The following is a 20434-nucleotide window of genomic DNA, read 5'->3' on the forward strand; positions in this document are numbered from 1 at the left end:
TGGGATTAGAGTTACACATTTAGGTTTACCCTTCACCCTACAATGTAGATCTACATTGGAATTGTTGGGTTCAGAGCAGAGAATCGGTATTTATTCTTTTTTCTAGGGGGTTTGCCTCATTTTCCTGAAGGAATAGAGAAATACTAGCAAGTCTGGGGTCTTCAGTGAGAGCAGAGGAAAGAAGCTTTGAAGTGATGAAAATAACCAAGAAAGAACTTCCATCCCCCAACCTGTTCATACATGCGGTTTTCCTGAGCTGAGCTTCATGTGTATTGCATGCCCTCCTGCTTCCGATATTCTAGCCTTTCTACCCATATCCTAAATCTGCATGAACCCCTCCTCAGATCCCAAGCCCTCCTCCTTAATCTGGTTCTCTTGTACATGATCCCTGAAATCTGCTGTTTTTTCCCGGCTCCATGACCTCCCTACCTCTCATTTAGACCTACAATTTCACCCCTTACCTCTGGACCTTTGTTTTATTTCCCCCAGAAAGTACAAGAGGAGTGTAGGTGCTTACCCTATTGGGATTCTGTTGATTTTTCCATGGAATATTGCAGACTTTCCATAGGTAGGATAAGAGGTGATTTGATTCACCCAGAGGCCTTAGCAGGAAGACTTTTTAGAAAATCTGGAGGTGACAAAAATAGACTCCTGTAGGGGCTCTAAAGAGTTCCCTCTCCTGAGAATCTTGGATACCCCACACTTCAAAAGCCACAGACACTCCTGATGGTTCTCAGGGACCCTCCATGCTTCCTTGGCCAGCTGGGGTATATCCAGCAGGAATAACATTGACTTTGCCCATCTCTTTTCTAACAGGATTTGAAGGGTGCTCCATGGTGCCTACCATTTACCCCCTGGAAACACTACATAATGCCCTTTCCCTGCGTCAAGTGAGTGAATTCTTGAGTAGAGTCTGCCAGCGCCACACTGATGCCCAAGCACAGGCATCTGCAGGTATGGAGAATACTCTTATCTTGTACCACTATCTCTGCCCGCACTCCCATGCTTCCTAGAACATGAGTAATAAATTAAAAAGACAGGCACTCTGAAAAAGTAGACTTGAAAAGATGTTTAATTGCATAGGTTAACTCAAAAGCATAGAACTATCACTCCTTCCAAAGTTAACTTATAAATTTAATGTGATCTCAATAAAAATAGTACTGTTTTTCTAAAGTCAGACAAATTGATTTTGAAGTTGTCATTAAAAAAAAAAAAAACAAGCAAGAATAGCCAAGGAAATCTTGAAAAGAAGAGCAATGAAGTCATGCTGGCCCTACCAGATTTTAAAACATTTTATAAAACTTCTATAATAAAAACAGTGTAGTATTGGTACATGAATAAACAGAGACCAAGCAAACAAAGTAGAAAATCCAGAAATAGTTGAAGTTAGCATTTCAAAATACTAGGGGAAAGACAGCCTTTAAGAAATGGAGTTGGAAAGTTAGTAGAAGGAAAGAAATCATAAAGATCAGAGCAGAAATAAATGAAACAGAAACAAAGAAAACAATAGCAAAGATCAATAAAACTAAAAGCTGGTTCTTTGAGAAGATAAACAAAACTGATAAACCTTTAGCCAGACTCATCAAGAAAAAGAGGGAGAGGACTCAAATCAATAAAATTAGAAATGAAAAAGGAGAAGTTACAACAGACACCGCAGAAATACAAAGCATCCTAAGAGACTACTATAAGCAACTCTATGCCAATAAAATGGACAACCTGGAAGAAATGGACAAATTCTTGGGAAGGTATAACCTTCCAAGACTGAACCAGGAAGAAATAGAAAATATAAACAGACCAATCACAACTAATGAAATTGAAACTGTGATTAAAAATCTTCCAACAAACAAAAGTCCAGGACCAGATGGCTTCACAGGTGAATTCTATCAAACATTTAGAGAAGAGCTAACACCCATCCTTCTCAAACTCTTTCAAAAAAACTCCAGAGGAAGTAACACTCCCAAACTCATTCTATGAGGCCACCATCACCCTGATACCAAAACCAGACAAAGATACTACACAAAAAGAAAATTACAGACCAATATCACTGATGAATATAAATGCAAAAATCCTCAACAAAATACTAGCAAACAGAATCCAACAACACATTAAAAGGATCATACACCATGATCAAGTGGGATTTATCCCAGAGGTGCAAGGATTCTTCAATATATGCAAATCAATCAATGTGTTACTGCATATCAACAAGTGGAAGAAGAAAAACCATATGATCATCTCAAAAAAAAAAAATGGAGTTCGGGGACTTGACTGGTGGCACAGTGGTTAAGAATCCACCTGCCAATGCAGGGGACACGGATTCGATCCCTGGTCCGGGAAGATCCCACATGCCACGGAGCAACTAAGCCTTTGCGCCACAACTACTGAGCCTGTGCTCTACAGCCCGCGTGCCACAACTACTGAAGCCCACACGCTTAGAGCCCATGCTCCACAATAAGAGAAGCCACCGCGATGAGAAGCCTGCACACCACAACGAAGAGTAGCCCCTGCTCACTGCAACTAGAGAAAGCCTGGGCACAGCAAGGAAGACCCAATGTAGCCAAAAATAAATAAATTTATTTATTTTAATATATATATGTATATGTGTGTATATATATATATATATATATATATATATATGTATTTAAAGGAACCAAACAGAAGTTCTGGGGCTGAAAAGCATAATAACAGAAATGAAAAATTTACTGGAGGATTTCTTAGAAGGTTTGAGCAGGCAGAATTAAAAATCAGCAAACTTAAAGATAGGTCAAGGCCGTCAGTCATGGTCTGGCGCCGGTGTGCTGCACGTGTTCCGCCCCTCGCTGCCACTCGTTGCTCGCTGGCCAGCAGCCTAGCTTGGCCCTCAGCTCAGTAGTGGTGTTGGAAGGTGGCCCGGGCCCTCGCAGGCCCATGGCGGCGGCCGTGGTGCTGCCGGGTGCGGGCGGGCCTCCGGGGGGCAGCAGTTCCCCACCGGGCGGCTGGGCAGTGGCGCGCCTCGAGGGCCGTGAGTTCGAGTATCTGATGAAGAAGCGCTCAGTGACCATCAGGCGAAACTTGTTGCAGGGCTCGGTGGACGTGAGCATGGGCCACTCGAGCTTCATCTCACAGTGCCACCTCGAGATCTTAATGCCCCCGGCCGGCGGTGGCAGCGGCCATCCCGGGGCGGCCCTGGAGCCGTCAGCGCAGCCCGGGGCCAACGCGGATGACGACTTCTACCTGCGCTGCCTCGGCAAGAATGGCGTGTGCGTGGACGGTGTGTTCCAAAGGCACGGGGCGCCATGCTGCACCTGCCGCGCATGTGCACATTCAGGTTCCCGAGCACAAACGTCAAGATCACTCACGTTCACTGCCCTGTCCAGCAAGAAGAGGGAGAAACAGGAAGCGCCCGAGTCCCTGGTGAAGCTCGTGCAGGCTCACATCTCCCCACTGACCATCAACATTCCAGACACCATGGCCAACCTCATCAGCCCCCTCCCCTCCCCCACAGGAACCATCAGTGCTGCAAACTCCTGTCCGTCCAGCTCCCTGGGGAGCAGGGTCTTCAGGGTACAAAATGGGCCATGTGGTACCATCTGACCTCAATTTAATGGCCGACAACTCACAGCCAGAAAATAAGAAGGAAGCTTCAGGTGGAGACAGCCCAAAGGATGATTCAAAGCCACCTTTTCCTATGCACAATTAATCGTACAAGCAATTACGATGGCTCCTGATAAACAACTCACCCTAAATGGAATTTATTCGTATATCACGAAAAACTATCCCTACTACAGGACTGCAGACAGGGGCTGGCAGCTATACGTAGGCTGACATACGTATCTTTTTGAAGTTTGCACAGTGATGGTTTTCAAACTGTTTTCCTGAGGAACCCTTTCTTCAAAAGATACCTCCTCCAGTTGGCCAGTATACAAAACAGATGAACACAGTGCTGCCCTGTTTCAATAGTCCACCTGTACTTCCAGCCTATTCCTAGGCTGTCTGTGAATCCAAGCCTCCTCAGAGGACACTTTGAAATTGGTGCATAGTATTTCCATTGCTTAGCTTTTTAATTTGTTTAATTTTTAAACCTCTACATTGTATATGTTTTTCCTCTACATGTCTGTGTTATGTGTGGCCATTTACTAGGTGTTTAGCAGGATCTCACTAATTAAGACAGTATGGGACAGGGTAAATTTGAAGTATGGAATGGTAAAAGCATAACAAAAGAGAGAAGAAATATACATTTACAAATTTTGAATTTATTAAGTAACCAGGAATGGCTACAGAATTCCTTTGAGGCTTAATGAGTAAATGATCCTTTGAAAAATGCATCTGTTGAACCATAACCATAATCAAGTGATGTGGGTGGGGTGGGGGTGGGGGTAAGCCATTCTGTTTAATGGAGGGTAAAAACTTTTTTCTTCTACCTGCAGATGTATAAACATGTTATAATAAAAATAGTGTTCCAGCCAAAAAAAAAAAAAGGTAGGTCTGTTGAAGTTATCCAGTTTGAGGAGAAGAAATAAAAAAGAATGAAGAAAAGTGAACAGAGCCAAAGATACCGTGGGACACCATAAAACATACCACTGTATGTATAACGGAAATCCCAGAAGGAGAAGAGAGAGAGAAAGAGGCAGAAAAAAATTTTGAAGAAAAAATAGCTGAAAACTTCTCAAATTTGATAAAGACACAAATCTATGTCTCCAAATAGTTCAAACTTCAAGAAGGATAAATGCAAAGAGATCTACATTGAGACACATTGTAATCAAATTGTCAAAAGACAAAGAGAAAATGTTGAAAGTAGCAAGAGAAAAGCAGCTTGTCACATACCAGGAATATTTAATAGATTAACAAGTCACTCATCAGAAACCATAGAGGCCAGAAAGTAGTGGGGTGACATATTTAAAGTGCTAAAAGAAAAAAACGTCAACCAAGAATTCTATATCTGTCGAAACGGTTCAAAAATGAAGGAAAATTAAGACATTCCCAAATAAACAAAAGCTGAGGGATTTTTTTAAAACATCTTTATTGGAGTATAATTGCTTTACAATGGTGTGTTAGTTTCTGCTTTATAACAAAGTGAATCAGTTATACATATACATATATTCCCATATCTCTCCCCTCTTGTGTCTCCCTCCCTCCCACCCTCCCTATCCCACCCCTCTAGGTGGTCATAAAGCACCAAGCGGATCTCCCTGTGCTATGCGGCTGCTTCCCACTAGCTATCTGTTTTACATTTAGTAGTGTATATATGTCCATGCCACTCTTGCACTTTGTCCCAGCTTACCCTTCCCCCTCCCCGTGTCCTCAAGTCCATTCTCTAGTAGGTCTGCGTCTTTATTCCCATCTTGCCCCTAGGTTCTTCATGACCACTTTTTTTAAAATTTAGATTCCATATATATGTGTTAGCATACGGTATTTTTTTCTCTTTCTGACTTACTTCACTCTGTATGACAGACTCTAGGTCCATCCACCTCACTACAAATAACTCAATTTTGTTTCTTTTTATGGCTGAGTAATATTCCATTGTATATATGTGCCACATCTTCTTTATCCATTCATCTGTCGATGGACACTTAGGTTGCTTCCATGTCCTGGCTATTGTACATAGAGCTGCAGTGAACATTGTGGTACATGACTCTTTTTGAATTATGGTTTTCTCAGGGTAGGGTATATGCCCAGTAGTGGGATTGCTGGGTCGTATGGTAGTTCTATTTTTAGTTTTTTAAGGAACCTCCATACTGTTCTCCATAGTGGCTGTATCAATTTACATTCCCACCAACAGTGCAAGAGGGTTCCCTTTTCTCCACACCCTCTCCAGCATTTATTGTTTGTAGATTTTTTGATGATAGCCATTCTGACCGGTGTGAGATGATATCTCATTGTAGTTTTGATTTGCATTTCTCTAAGGACTACTGATGTTGAGCATTCTTTCATGTGTTTGTTGGCAATCTGTATATCTTCTTTGGAGAAATGTCTGTTTAGGTCTTCTGCCCATTTTTGGATTGGGTTGTTTGTTTTTTTGATATTGAGCTACATGAGCTGCTTGTAAATTTTGGAGATTAATCCTTTGTCAGTTGCTTCATTTGCAAATATTTTCTCCCATTGTGAGGGTTGTCTTTTCGTCTTGTTTATGGTTTCCTTTGCTGTGCAAAAGCTTTTAAGTTTCATTAGGTCCCATTTGTTTATTTCTGTTTTTATTTCCATTTCTCTAGGAGGTGGGTCAAAGAAGGATCTTGCTGTGATTTGTGTCATAGAGTGTTCTGCCTATGTTTTCCTCTAAGAGTTTGATAGTGTCTGGCCTTACATTTAGGTCTTTAATCCAGTTTGAGTTTATTTTTGTGTATGGTGTTAAGGAGTGTTCTAATTTCATTCTTTTACATGTAGCTGTCCAGTTTTCCCAGCACCACTTATTGAAGAGGCTGTCTTTTCTCCATTGAATATTCTTGCCTCCTTTGTCAAAGATAAGGTGACCATATGTGCATGGGTTTGTCTCTGGGATTTCTATCCTGGTCCATTGATCTATATTTCTGTTTTTGTGCCAGTACCAAACTGTCTTGATTACTGTAGCTTTGTAGTATAGCCCGAAGTCAGGGAGCCTGATTCTTCCAGCTCTGTTATTCTTTCTCAAGATTGCTTTGGCTATTCGGGGTCTTTTGTGTTTCCATACAAATTGTGAAATTTTTTGTTCTAGTTCTGTGAAAAATGCCAGCGGTAGTTTGATAGCAATTGCATTGAATCTGTAGATTGCTTTGGGTATTATAGTCATTTTCACAATGTTGATTCTTCCAATCCAAGAACATGATATATCTCTCCATCTATTTTTATCATCTTTAATTTCTTCCATCATTGTCTTATAGTTTTCTGCATACAGATCTTTTGTCTCCTTAGGTAGGTTTATTCCTAGGTATTTTATTCTTTTTGTTGCAATGGTAAATGGGAGTGTTTTCTTAATTTCACTTTCAGATTTTTCATCATTAGTGTATAGGAATGCAAGAGATTTCTGTGCATTAATTTTGTATCCTGCTACTTTACCAAATTCATTGTTTAGCTCTAGTAGTTTTCCAGTAACATCTTTAAGCAGAGGGATTTTGTCAGTAGTAGATCTGCCCTACAAGAAATGCTAAAAGGAGGGTTTTCAGCTAAAATGACACTGAACAGAAAATTGAAGCCATATCAAAAAATAAAGAACTCAAAAAAAAAAGAAAGAAAGAAGAAAAAAAATAAAGAACTCTGGTAAAAGTAACTACACTGGTAAATATAAGAGCCAGCATTATTGTATTTTGGGTTTGTAGCTCCCCTTTTTGTCTTTTTGTTTCATATGTGACAACATGCAAATGAATAAACCAATCATTATGTCTGTTTTAATGGGCACACAGTGTACAAAGATATATTATAATTGTGACAATAACAAGGTGGGGACTGAGCTTTATAGGAACAGAGTTTTTGTATGTTATTGAAGCTAATTGCCATCAATTCAAACATTGCTACTGACCTTACAGAAATAGAAAAGGATTGTAAGAGAGTACCATGAACAATTGTATGCCAACAAATTAGATAATATAGATGAAAAGGACAATTCCTAGAAACAAACTCTAAAAACCAACTCAAGAAGAAATAGAAAATCTGAACATACCTATAACAAGGAAAAAGACTGAATCAGTAGCAAAAACTTCTCAACAAAGAAAAGTCCAAGACCAGATGGTTTCACTGGTGAATTCTACCAAACATTTAAGAATAATTAGCCCCAGTCCTACTCACACTCTTCCAAAAAATATAAGAGGAGGAAACACTTTCTATGAAGTCAGCATTACCCTGATACCAAAGCCAGACAAAGACACCCTAAGAAAGGAAAACTACAGGGCTTCCCTGGTGGTGCAGTGGTTAAGAATCTGCCTGCCAATGCAGGGGACATAGGTTCGAGCCCTGGTCTGGGAAGATTCCCACGTGCAGCTAAGTTGTGGAGCAGCTAAGCCCGTGAGCCACAACTACTGAAGCCCATGAACCACAACTACTGAAGCCTGCACACCACAACTACTGAAGCCTGCATGCCTGGAGCCCATGCTCCACAGCAAGAGAAGCCACTGTAATGAGAAGCCCGTGCACCACAGTGAAGAGTAGCCCCTGCTTGCCACAGCTAGAGAAAGCCCACGCAGCAACGAAGACACAACACAGCCATGAATAAATAAATAAATAAATAAATAAATAAATTTATTTATTTAAAAAGAAAAGAAAACTACAGACTAATTTCCCCTATGAGTAGAGAGGCAAAAATTCTCAACAATCCCCTCCCCCAAAAAAATTCTCAACAAAATATTAGCAAACCAAATCCAACAGTACACATTAAAAGGATTATAATACACCATGATCAAGTGAGATTTATCTCAGGAATGCAAGGGTGATTCAACGTAAGAAAATATGTTAATGTGATACACTACATTAATAGAACAAAGAGAGAAAAAAAACAATCATGTCACTTGATGTGGAAAAGCATTTGGCAAAGCCCAATACTCACCGAGCTAGGAACAGAAAGGAACTTCCTCAACACTATGAAGGACATTTATGAACAACCCCTAGGGACTTCCTTGGTGGTCCAGTGGTTAAGACTCTGTGCTCACAATGCAAGGGGCCAGGGTTCGATCCCTGGTCAGGGATCCCACATACCGCAACTAGAGGAGCCTGCATGCCACAACTAAAGGAGCCCAAATGCTGCAACCAAAGATCCCACATGCCACATCAAAGATCCCACGTGACTTTGTTATAAAGCAGAAACTAACACACCATTGTAAAGCAATTATACTTCAATAAAGATGTAAAAAAAACAGAAAAACAAAACAGAAAAGATCCCACATGAGGCAGCGAAGGTCCTGTGTGCTGCAACTAAGACCTGGTGTAGCCAAATAAATAAATACATATTAAAAAACAAAAACAAAAACACAGCACAAATCATACTCAGTGGTGAAAGACTGAAAGATTTCCCCGTAAGATCAGGAGCAAGACAAGGATGCCCACTTTCACCACTGCTATCCAGTATTGTACTGGAAGTTTTAGGGAGAGCAGTTAGGCAAAAAAAAAAAAAGGACCTAAATCGGAAAGGAAGAAGTAAAACTGTCGCTATTCACAGAGGACATAATCCTGTATAGAGAAAATGGAAAAGAAACCTCAAAAGAACTACCAGAACTAATAAACAAATTCAGCAGTGTTTCAGGGTACAAGATCAACTCACAAAAATCAGTTGTGTTTCTATACACCAGCAATGAACAATCTAAAGAGGAAATTAAGAAAACAATACCATTTATAATAGCATCCAAAAGAATAAAATACCTGGGAGCAAAATTTAACCAAGAAGTTTAAAGACTTGTACACTGAAAACTGTAAAACATTGCTCAAATAAATTAAAGAAGACCTAAATAAATGGTAAGACATTCCATGTTCATGTAGAATACATAACATTTTTAGGATGACAGTACTCCCCAAAGAGATCTCTGGATTAAATGCAATCCCTATTGGAATTCCAATGCACTGTTTTGTAGAAATGGAAAAGCTGACCCTCAAGTTCATATGGGATTGCAAAAGGACCTGAATAGTCAAAATAATCTTGAAAAAGAAAAAGTTGGAGGACTCACATCTTCTGATTTTAAAACTTACTACAAAACTACAGTAATCAAAACAGTGTGGGATTGCCATAGGATAAAGATATAGACCAATGGAATAGAATCAATAGTCCAAAAATAAACCCATACTTCCATGGCCAGTTGATTTTCAACAATGTTGCTAAGACCATTTAATGGGGAAAGAATTGTCTCTTCAATAAATGGTGCTAGAACAACTGGATACCCACATGCAAAAGAATGAAGATGGACCCCCCCACACACCTCATACCACGTACAAAAGTTAACTCAAAATGGATCAATGGCCTAAATATAAGAGCTAAAACTGTACAACTCTTACAAGACATAAGATAAATCTTCATGACCTAAGGAGTTGGCTGATGGATTCTTAGACCAAAAGCACAAGCAACAAAAGGAAAAAAAATAGATAAATTGGACTTCACCAAAATTTAAACTTTTTGTGCATCAAAGAACATGAAAGAAAGTGAAAAGACAGCCTATAGAAAGGGAGAAAATATTTGCAAATCTTATATCTGATAAAGGTCCATAATATAACAATTCAACAACAAAAAGACAAACAACCCAACTTAAAAGTGAGCAAAGGACTTAAATAGACACTTCTTCAAAGAAGATATACAGATAGGCAAGAAGCACATGAAATAATGCTCACCCTCAGTAACCATCAGGGATATGCAAATCAAAGCCACAATGAGGTACCACTTCACACCCACTAGGATGGCTATAATTTAAAAAGAGAGAGAAAGAGCGAGCAGAAAAGTGTTAGTAATGGCATGAACAAATTAGAATTTTTGTACATTGCTGGGGGAAACGTAAAATGGTGCAGCCCCGGTGGAAAACAGTTTGACAATTCCTCAAAAAGTTAAATATAGAGTTACTATCTGACCCAGCAATTCCACTCCCAGGTATATATTCAAAAGAAATGAAAACAGGTACTCTAACAAATATTTACACACAGAAGTTTATGGTGACACTATTCACAATAGTCAAAAGGTGGAAACAACTGAAATGTACGTGAATAGGTAAACAAAATGTGGTATATACATACAATAGAATGTTACTGAACTATAAAAAGGAATGAAGTACTGATATATGTTAATATATGGATGAACCTCAAAAACATGGCAAGTGAAAGAAACCAGACAGAAAAAGTCACATATTGTATGATTCCATTTATATGAAAGAGAGAGAATAGAGACAGAAAGCAAATTGGTGGTTTCCAGGGGTTGAAGGTAGGGTAGAATGAGGAGTGACTTCTTAATGGATATGGGGTTTTCTTCTGGGGTGATGAAAATGTTTTGGAACTAGATAAGGTGGCAGTTGCACAACATTGTTGGTGTGCTAAATGCCACAGTATTATACACTTTAAGATGGTTAGCTTTATGTTATATGGCTTTCCCTTCAATAATAATAATTAAAAAAATAAACAATGCAACTACTAAAAGTAAGCAGGGGTGATGGTGATAAATTCCTTTATCACCTGAAAGTAAGGAGAACCTAATTCTGACTCAAACTCAAATTTGGGAAACAATAGGAAAAGATTGATAAACTAAGCCATATAAACATTTTTTATATGTTGCAAAACCAATAGCAACATCATAAGCAAAGAAAAATTTTTTCTGCAATTTATATCACATATAGGCTTAATCATCCTAACATACAGAGACCTTTTACATATCAGGAAGGAAAAGACCAAAAGTGTGATTTTTGAAAAAGGATAGTTTACAAAGAAAGAAATACAGGTGGCTGTTACACATGTGAAATGATGCTCAACCTCGATCATAAGAAATATGCAAATTAAAACTACACTGAGGGACTTCCCTGGTGGCGCAGTGGTTAAGAATCCACCTGCCAATGCAGGGGACATGGGTTCAATCCCTGGTCTGGGAAGATCCCACATGCCACAAAGCAACTAAGCCCGTGCGCCACCACTGAGCCTGTGCTCTAGACCCCATGAGCCACAACTACTGAGGCCGCGTGCCACAACTACTGAAGCCCATGCGAACCTAGAGCCCATGCTCCACAACTAGAGAAGCCACCACAATGAGAAGCCCGCACACCACCACGAAGAGTAGCCCCCACTTGCCGCAACTGGAGAAAGCCCGCATGCAGCAATGAAGACCCAACACAGCCAAAAATAAATAAATAAATAAAATTTTTAAAAAAATTAAAAATAAATAAATAAAACTACACTGAGATATCGTATCTCACCTATTAGATTGTAAAAAATCCAAAAGTTTGATAACACATTCTCTTGACAAGTCTAAAACGAGAGAGGCAGTTCCATACACTGTTGGTGGGAGTGCAAAATGGTACAACCCCTATGAAGGTAAGTTTTGTAATATCTCAGAGAATTACAGATACAGTTACTCTCTTATCTAATAATACAATTTTAGGAATCTATTCTGAAGCTACTGTACACAAAGTTGAAATAACATTTGTATACAGTTATTGTGACATAATTTATGTTGTTTATTTATTATTTTTGGAAACAACACAAAAGTTCTTCAGTACAAGAGTGGTTGAATAAACAGTGGTATGTCCACTCAAATGAGTACTATGCATCTGTTAAAACTAATGAGGAAGGTCTGTGTTTTGATATGAAGTTATCTCCAGGATATATTGTTAAGTGGAAAAAAAAAAGGTGCAGAATAGTGTTGATAGTATGTTACCTATTCTATAAGGAGGGGAAATAAGGGGAAAATATACATATTTGCAAAAAGAAATGATAAAAGTAAACACCAGAAACTAATAAAAATGTTTACCACCGGAGAGCAATAGGAACGGGGCTGAAGGGCATGAAGAAAAAGCAACTTCCTCTGAATATGCCTTTTTATAAACCTTTGACTTGTGAACCTATAAATGTTTTTCAAAATATAAGACTAAATCAAAAGAAGCAAATCCTAAAATTGGAAAAAAAAATGGAAAGAAATTACCCTAGCTTTATATCAAAATAGTAACAGAATCACACAGGGAAAATAATTTTTCAAATAACTTTGGAATACTGTACATTGACTGTAAATTATTTAGTGGAAGAAAAAGAAATATAAAATAATTTTAATCCTCATTCAGTGGTTTAATTGTTAGTAGTGATATTGATACTATTATGAAACGTATGTGTCATATGCACACACACATATAATAGAGTAATGCAAATAAGTAATTATGTTTCTGTTATTAGGAATAAAAATTCTCAAAGTAAGATAAATTAGATACAAATATAAATTCAGAAGATTTTTAAAGTGCTGTAATGTTAAATTTGAATTGAAAATATCAATATGATTTCCATTTTTTAACGCTTTTTCTAATATCATGCATTAGGAAGAGTATCAATGAGCTCCCTTGGCACCTAGATTTTGGTCTCTACATATCATTCCCCACTAAAAGCAACCAGGATTCCATGGTTGGATTCCTGGTCTAGGCCCATGTTTTTTAACCTTCTTCTTCTTCTTCTTTTTTTTTTTTTTCACTAAAATCACACCCCCTGTTACAGAGCCTTTTTAGACTTTTTTCCTCCAATATGACTGTTTATGTATTGTAGCCATTTGATGGACCACAAACCAGTGGAATATCTAAGTTTTTTCACTTTCACCAAGAACCAATTTTATTGAGGATGCATGATCTAGGGCAAGGAAAGCACAAGGTGATCCTGAGGCATGTTGTAACAGAAGCAAGGAAGCAATCAAGCCTGAAGAGGCTCCCACTGACCAGAATTGGAATATTTTAACATTAAAAAGAGTAATTTATTGTAATTGATTAAAGTGCACTGAACATGTAAACATCTACAAGCTCATAATCTTACAAAAAAGAGAACAAAAGTAAAATAAAATAATAATCATCTGTCACTATTGATGAATACTTTTCACCAACTCTTTCTTCTGAAAACTAATTAAAGGGAAATAAACACGTATCCCTCCTTTTCAGTAAGAACTGCAGTTTAATGTAATCAAATGGCCCCAGTTGAAGAGAGAAAGCTCTGCTTTACAGAAAATATGCCAACTAATAAATACAGAATTAATAGAATTAGAAAATCACCACTTGACACTCCTAATAAAATAATTAAGGATCATCAATGGATACTAACACAATTAGGTGAAATGTTGATCAGGTTCCACAGTGCCAAAGGATTACCTCTAATCAGAAGGGGAACACTTTACAATGGTGAGATCTCATGGGCCCCACTTTAACTTTGTTAGTAAATTTAGCCTTAGTGGGATAATGAGACATTATGTTCCTCCAATATGATGCAATATAAAGTACACAGGATCACCTCTTGAAGTATTCTTGCCAAAGTTATTTAGTTATTAATTATTATTATTATTATTGGCTGTGTTGGGTTTTCATTGCTGCGCACGGGCTTTCTCTAGTTGCCACAAGTGGGGGCTACTCCGCTGTGGTGCTCAGGCTTCTCATTGCGGTGTCTTCTGTTGTGGAGTATGGGCTGTAGGTGCGTGGGCTTCAGTAGTTGCAGCACGTGGGCTCAGTAGTTGTGGCTTGCGGGCTCTAGAGCATGCAGGCTTCAGTAGTTCTGGCACACAGGCTTAGTTGCTCCGCGACGTGAGATCTTCCCAGACCAGGTATCGAACCTGTGTCCCCTGCATTGGATTCTTAACTACTGCACCACCAGGGAAGTCCCAAAGTTATTTAAACTGAATCATTGAACCAGTCAGAATGGCCATCATCAAAAAATCTACAAACAATAAATGCTAGAGAGGGTGTGGAGAAAAGGGAGCCCTACACTGTTGGTGGGAATGCAAACTGGTGCAGCCACTATGGAGAACAGTATGGAGGTTCCTTAAAAAACTAAAATTAGAGCTACCACATGATCTAGCAATCCCACTCCTGGTCATATATCCAGAGAAAACTGTAATTTGAAAAGATACATGCACCCCAATGTTCATAGCAGCACTATTTACAGTAGCCAAGACATGGAACCAACCTAAATGTTGATTGACAGATAAATGGATAAAGAAGATGTGGTACATATATACAATGGAATATTACTCAGCCATAAAAAAGAATAAATAATGCCATTTGCAGCAACACGGATGGACCTAGAGATTATCATACTAAGTGAAGTAAGTCAGACAGAGAAAGATAAATATCATATGATATCACTTATATTTTGAATCTAAAATATGATACAAATGAACTTATTTATAAAACAGAAATAGACTCATAGCCATGGAAAACAAATTTATGGTTACCAAAGGGGAAAGGGGGGAGAGGGATAAATTAGGAATTTGGGATTAACATATACACACTACTACATATAAAATAGATAGCCAACAAGGACCTACTGTATAGCACAGGTAACTATATTCAATATCTTGTAATAACATATAGTGGAGACAAATCTGAAAAAGAATATATATACACATAACTGAATCACTTTGCCATACACCTGAAACTAACATTATAAATCAACTATACTTCAATTTTTAAAAAATTATCAAAACCTAAAAAAAAAGAAAGTAAGCATTTGTTTTTACACTAAAAAAAAGAAAAAGAAAAACACCTCAATTGGACTTCCCTGGTGGTGCAGTGGTTAAGAGTCTGCCTGCCAATGCAGGAGACATGGGTTCAATTCCTGGTCCGGGAAGTTCCCACATGCCGTGGAGCAACTAAGCCCGTGCACCACAACTACTGAGCCTGAGCTCTAGAGCCCGTGAATCACAACTACAGAGCCCGCATGCCACAACTACTGAAGCCCACGCTCCTAGAGCCCGTGCTCCACAACAAGAGAAGCCACTGCAATGAGAAGCACGTGCACTGCAACGAAGACTAGCCCCCACTCGCCACAACTAGAGAAAGCATGTGTGCAGCAACAAAGACCCAACGCAGCCAAAAATAAAAAATTAAAAACAAACAAGAGGGCTTCCGTGGTGGCGCAGTGGTTGAGAGTCCGCCTGCGGATGCAAGGGACACAGGTTCATGCCCCGGTCCGGGAGGATCCCACATGCCACGGAGCGGCTGGGCCCGTGAGCCATGGCCGCTGAGCCTGTGCGTCCGGAGCCTGTGCTCCACAACGGGAGAGGCCACAACAGTGAGAGGCCTGTGTACCACAAAAAAACAAACAACAAAAAAAGAGAAAACACCTGAATCATTGAATCAAGCCTTTTGTATCTGTCAGTTTATAGGAAGTACAAGGGATAGTGAAACAAGTTAAATGTTTCTGTGAGGAAGCAATCAGACAAATCCAGAGTGTGGAATGTGACATTCTGTGAGACAGCTGGCCTGTTCTTTTCAAAAAGTCACTATGAGGGACTTCCCTGGTGGCACAGTGGTTAAGAATCTGCCTGCCAATGTAGGGGACACAAGTTCGATCCCTAGTCCAGGAAGATCCACACACCATGGAGCAACTAAGCCCACGCGCCACAACTTCTGAGCCTGTGCTCTAGAGCCCGCAAGCCACAACTACTGAGCCCATGTGCCACAACTACTGAAGCCTGCACACCTAGAGCCCATGCTCCACAACAGGAGAAGCCACCACAATGAGAAGCCCACGCACCGCAACGAAGAGTAGCCCCTGTTCACCGCAACTAGAGAAAGCCCGCAAGCAGCAATGAAGACCCAACGCAGCCAAAAATAAATAAATAAAATACAAATAAATAAATTTATTTTTTTTAAAAAAGTCAGTATAAAAAAAATAGGGGGGGGCCTCCCTGGTGGCGCAGTGGTTGAGAGTCCGCCTGCCGATACAGGGGATGCGGGTTCGTGCCCCGGTCTGGGAGGATCCCACATGCCGCGGAGCTGCTGGGCCCGTGAGCCATGGCCGCTGGGCCTGCGCGTCCGGAGCCTGTGCTCTGCAGCGGGGGAGGCCACAGCAGTGAGAGGCCCGCGTACCGCAAAAAAAAAAAAAAAAATAGGGGGGAGCTCGATTCTAGGTAACACATTATTGACTGGGGGATTTTTGCAGAAACTAACACCTGTGGCCATAATACATCTCCAGTCAAAAATGTGTTAAAAGAGACTTTGGAGACATAATAAAATGGAATGCATAGTTCATGTTTGGATCTTACTATAAAAGACATTTTGGGAATAATTGGGGGAAATTTGAATGTGGATTGGGTACTAAGATGATATTAGGGTATTTTAAAATTTTGTTAAGTTTATTAATGGTGTATGGCTATGTAGGAAAATTCCTTATATTTTAGAAATGAATACTGAAGTATTTAGAGGTGAAATGTCTCATACTGTTCGTCATTTATTTTAAAGAACTTCAGCATGAAGAAATAGATGAAACAAATACGGCAAAATGTTAACATATGTTAAATATAGGAGATGAATATACAGGTATTGATTGTACTAGTCTTTCAACTACTTTATTTTTTTTAATATATTTATTTATTTTTGGCTGCGTTGGGTCTTCGTTGCTGGGCGCGGGCTTTTTCTAGTTGCTGCGAGAGGGCGTTACTCTTCCTTGCAGTGCACGGGCTCCTCATTGCAGTGGCTTGCTTGTTGCGGAGCACAGGCTCTAGGAGCATGGGCCTCAGTAGTTGTGCCATTTGGGCTCAGTAGTTGTGGCTCGCGGGCTCTAGAGCGCAGGTTCAGTAGTTGTGGCGCATGGGCTTAGTTGCTCCGTGGCATGTGGGATCTTCCCGGACCAGGGATGAACCCGTGTCCCCTGCATTGGCGGGTGGATTCTTTCTTTTTCTTTGGCCACGCAGCACGTGGGATCTTAGTTCCCTGACTAGAGTTTGAACCCGCACCCCCTGCATTGGACGCACGGCATCTTTTATTTTTTTTTTTTGCGGTACGCGGGCCTCTCACTGTTGTGGCCTCTCCTGTTGCGGAGCACAGGCTCCGGACACGCAGGCTCAGCGGCCATGGCTCATGGGCCCAGCCGCTCCACGGCATGTGGGATCTTCCCGGACCAGGGCACGAACCCGTGTCCCCTGCATCGGCAGGCAGACTCTCAACCACTGCGCCACCAGGGAAGCCCACGCACGGCATCTTAACCACTGGACCACCAGGGAAGTCCCAGCAGGCGGATTCTTAACCACGGCGCCACCAGGGAAGTCCCTCAACTACTTTTTAAAAAATATGTTTGACAATATTCATAATATAAAGTTTAAAATATTAAAAATGGTTTGTATGAAGGGTCCCTAGGAAATGCCACTTCTCAGCCTGAGGAAGTGTAAGTTGGTTTTCACTTATATTGAGAACCTGTGGTTCTTGAATTCTTCCTCATAGCCTTTTTTTTCTTCCCTCTCTCTCCCTCACATGTCCAGCCCTCTTTGACTCTATGCACAGCAACCAGACCTCTGATAGCCCGTTTTCTCCACCTCGCACTCTTCATTCACCTACACTGCAACTCCGGCAGCGCTCTGAAAAGCCCCCTTGGTGTAAGTAATTGTTTTGGAACTGCCTAGAGAAGGCCAAGAGGGAATGGAGGGATTGGTGAATAAGAGACTCGTCGCAGGAGGGAAACAAAGATGAGGGTTGAAGGACCAGGAGTAACCAGGCAGGGAAGCAGTTGCACTTGCTGTTTCCAAGGTGAAGGGCGGATCTGTTTATTCTCTCTCATCCGTCGCCTCTGTCCTCCCTGTCCCCTCTATCTCCTTGGAGGGGCTCCTAAATGACAGTGGCTCAGAGGGTCCTTTAGGGAAGAAAAGATGAAGGCTGCATTCTCCTCAAGTCTGCATTTGGTCTCTACAGCTTTCTCAGTAAAAATGACTTGGGAGGAGACCTGGATATATAGAAAACCTGGGAAAAAGAAACTAGAATCTGCTACTACTTTCTACCTGTCCCTTCTTTCAAGTTGTCTGTTCTCATTTGTTAGTTCAAGTTCAGGTGCTGCTTTTCCCCATCTCTTCTTTATAATCTCTAGCCTATAACTATTTATCCTTGGTAACAGTGTGAACAGTGGAGCCACAAGGAGTTCTTAGGGAAATTGTAGAGGGGGAGAGATACCAGTGGTGACCAGACAGGGGATAAGGCCCAGAGACACTGGCAATGGAAGGATCCTTTCCTTATTCGTCCTACCTCCAGGGACTATCTAAAATCAAACATTATTTTAATTGGATAGAACTGAAGCACAGATTCATATTTTTAGCATTGGGGCAAACAGTTGTAGAATTTTGCCCTTCTTCTAGCACCCTCTATGCAGAAGAAACTTTCCTTCCTGACACCAAGAATTCTTCCCCTGAATTTCAGATTATCCTATACTCACCTTGCCATTGGTCCTTTTACCTCTGTCCAATAGTGTTTATAGGTTCTGTGCCCTAGAAATCTTATCTTTCTTCAACTTCTGTTTCTGTCTGAACTCTTTGATTTGTCTGAATCAAACTACTAGCTGAATATTAAGGCTACTTCTATCCTTGGGTGAACTCAGCTTACACATTTTTTCTTCTTTTTTAAATCTCAGTATCAGATGTATAGCCTCACTGATAAACATTTTCTTTAGGGTCTGTCTGTCTGCCCTAAATAGGCCTTGTTGGCCCCAAACCACATTCCTCTTTTTTTTTTTTCTGCCTTGAAGCATACCTCATATGATCCTTTACTGCAGCGGTCCCCAACCTTTTTGGTATCAGGGACTGGTTTCGTGGAAGACAGTTTTTCCACGGACCAGTGGGGAGCGGCATGGTTCAGGCGGTAATGCGAGTGATAGGGAGCGATGGCAGGCGGCTGGCAGATGAAGCTTCGCTCGCTAGCCCACCGCTCACCTCCTGCTGTGCGGCCTGGTTCCTAACAGGCCTCGGACAGGGGGCTGAGGACCCCTGCTTTACAGAAAAGAGATAGCTGGCATTCCTTAAACTCAATGACTGTTGGAGCCTTTGCAGACTCAGGTTTACCAACTTCCCTGGTTCTCATTGATGACAAGCTATTCAGGTGTCCCCGATTTCCAAAATCTATCATTATTGACATCAGAGTGCTTTAAAGCTACAGTACCATCAATTAGTATGATATTTACAAAGGGAAAAGTAGATTAGTCCCCTACTAGAAATTAATGTAGAGGTAGAAGTTGGGGTAGGAGTTGTCCCACAGTGAAACTGAAGACTCTAAGGCCTTCATTTACTACTCTCAAGATCTAGGAAATTAGTTTTTATATTTTATATGTATATAATATCCATAAGCCTGTAACACACACTGTATGTCCCAAGACTTAGAGGGTCTTAACCCTGGATCTGTAGATGGATTTCAGGGTAAAGTCTATGAACCCCAGGAATTATATGTAAAGGTGAGGGGGAATATCCATATGTACATTTTCTTGGGAAGATAGTCCATGACTTTCACTAGAATTTCAAAGGGGGTCAGTGACCTCCAGAAAGGTTAATTAAGAACTGCTGCCATTTAAAAAAAATAAAAGAATTGCTGCCATTTAGAGATTTCATGGCAGTCTTCCATCTTTGAGTAAATCATTTTCCTTCCTATTATTCTGATTCACAAAGTTTTTCTACATTTTCCTGCTTATTTGTCTCTTGGGCAGTAAATAAAGGTTACCTCTGCCCCAGAAATGTGCTTTAAAGAAGTAATTCTTAACAAAAGATATACATCAGATTTAACTGGGAGTGTTTCAACATCCCACACCTTTACCCTAAATCTAGAATTAGAATCTCTGGAAATGGAACCTGGAAATATCTATTTTTTAAAAATTTTGGTATGTAATTTTGGTATGTAACCCTAATTGTGAACCACTGGTATGAAGTGCTCATATGCCTCCAAAGTAAGAATGAGGGGCCATGGGAATTTGGAGTTGGAATGGGGGTACATTTATGAAAGAACTGGATGAAGTGGGCCTCAGCACTCTCTCCTGAAGTCTTAGATGTCCCTTAGTGCCACTCCTGTAGTACACCTTAAGCCAGAGCAACAGTTCCTGGGCTAGGCTAACT

General features: G+C 40.4%; 1 protein-coding gene across 13 annotated transcripts in view; it reads left to right on the forward strand.

The window, feature by feature from the left end:
- PPIP5K1 (diphosphoinositol pentakisphosphate kinase 1) overlaps positions 1–20434 on the forward strand; it is a 50147-nt gene that overhangs the window by 27287 nt on the left and 2426 nt on the right. For all 13 annotated transcript variants that reach the window (XM_081226834.1, XM_081226828.1, XM_081226836.1 and 10 more), the window contains 2 exons: positions 817–954; positions 17834–17947. In XM_081226834.1, the coding sequence (XP_081082960.1) occupies positions 817–954; positions 17834–17947 (252 nt within the window). The remainder of the gene's footprint in view (positions 1–816; positions 955–17833; positions 17948–20434) is intronic.

The sequence above is a fragment of the Mesoplodon bidens genome (genome assembly GCF_964165515.1).
Source record: "Mesoplodon bidens genome assembly, chromosome: 3".
NCBI lineage: Eukaryota > Metazoa > Chordata > Mammalia > Artiodactyla > Ziphiidae > Mesoplodon > Mesoplodon bidens.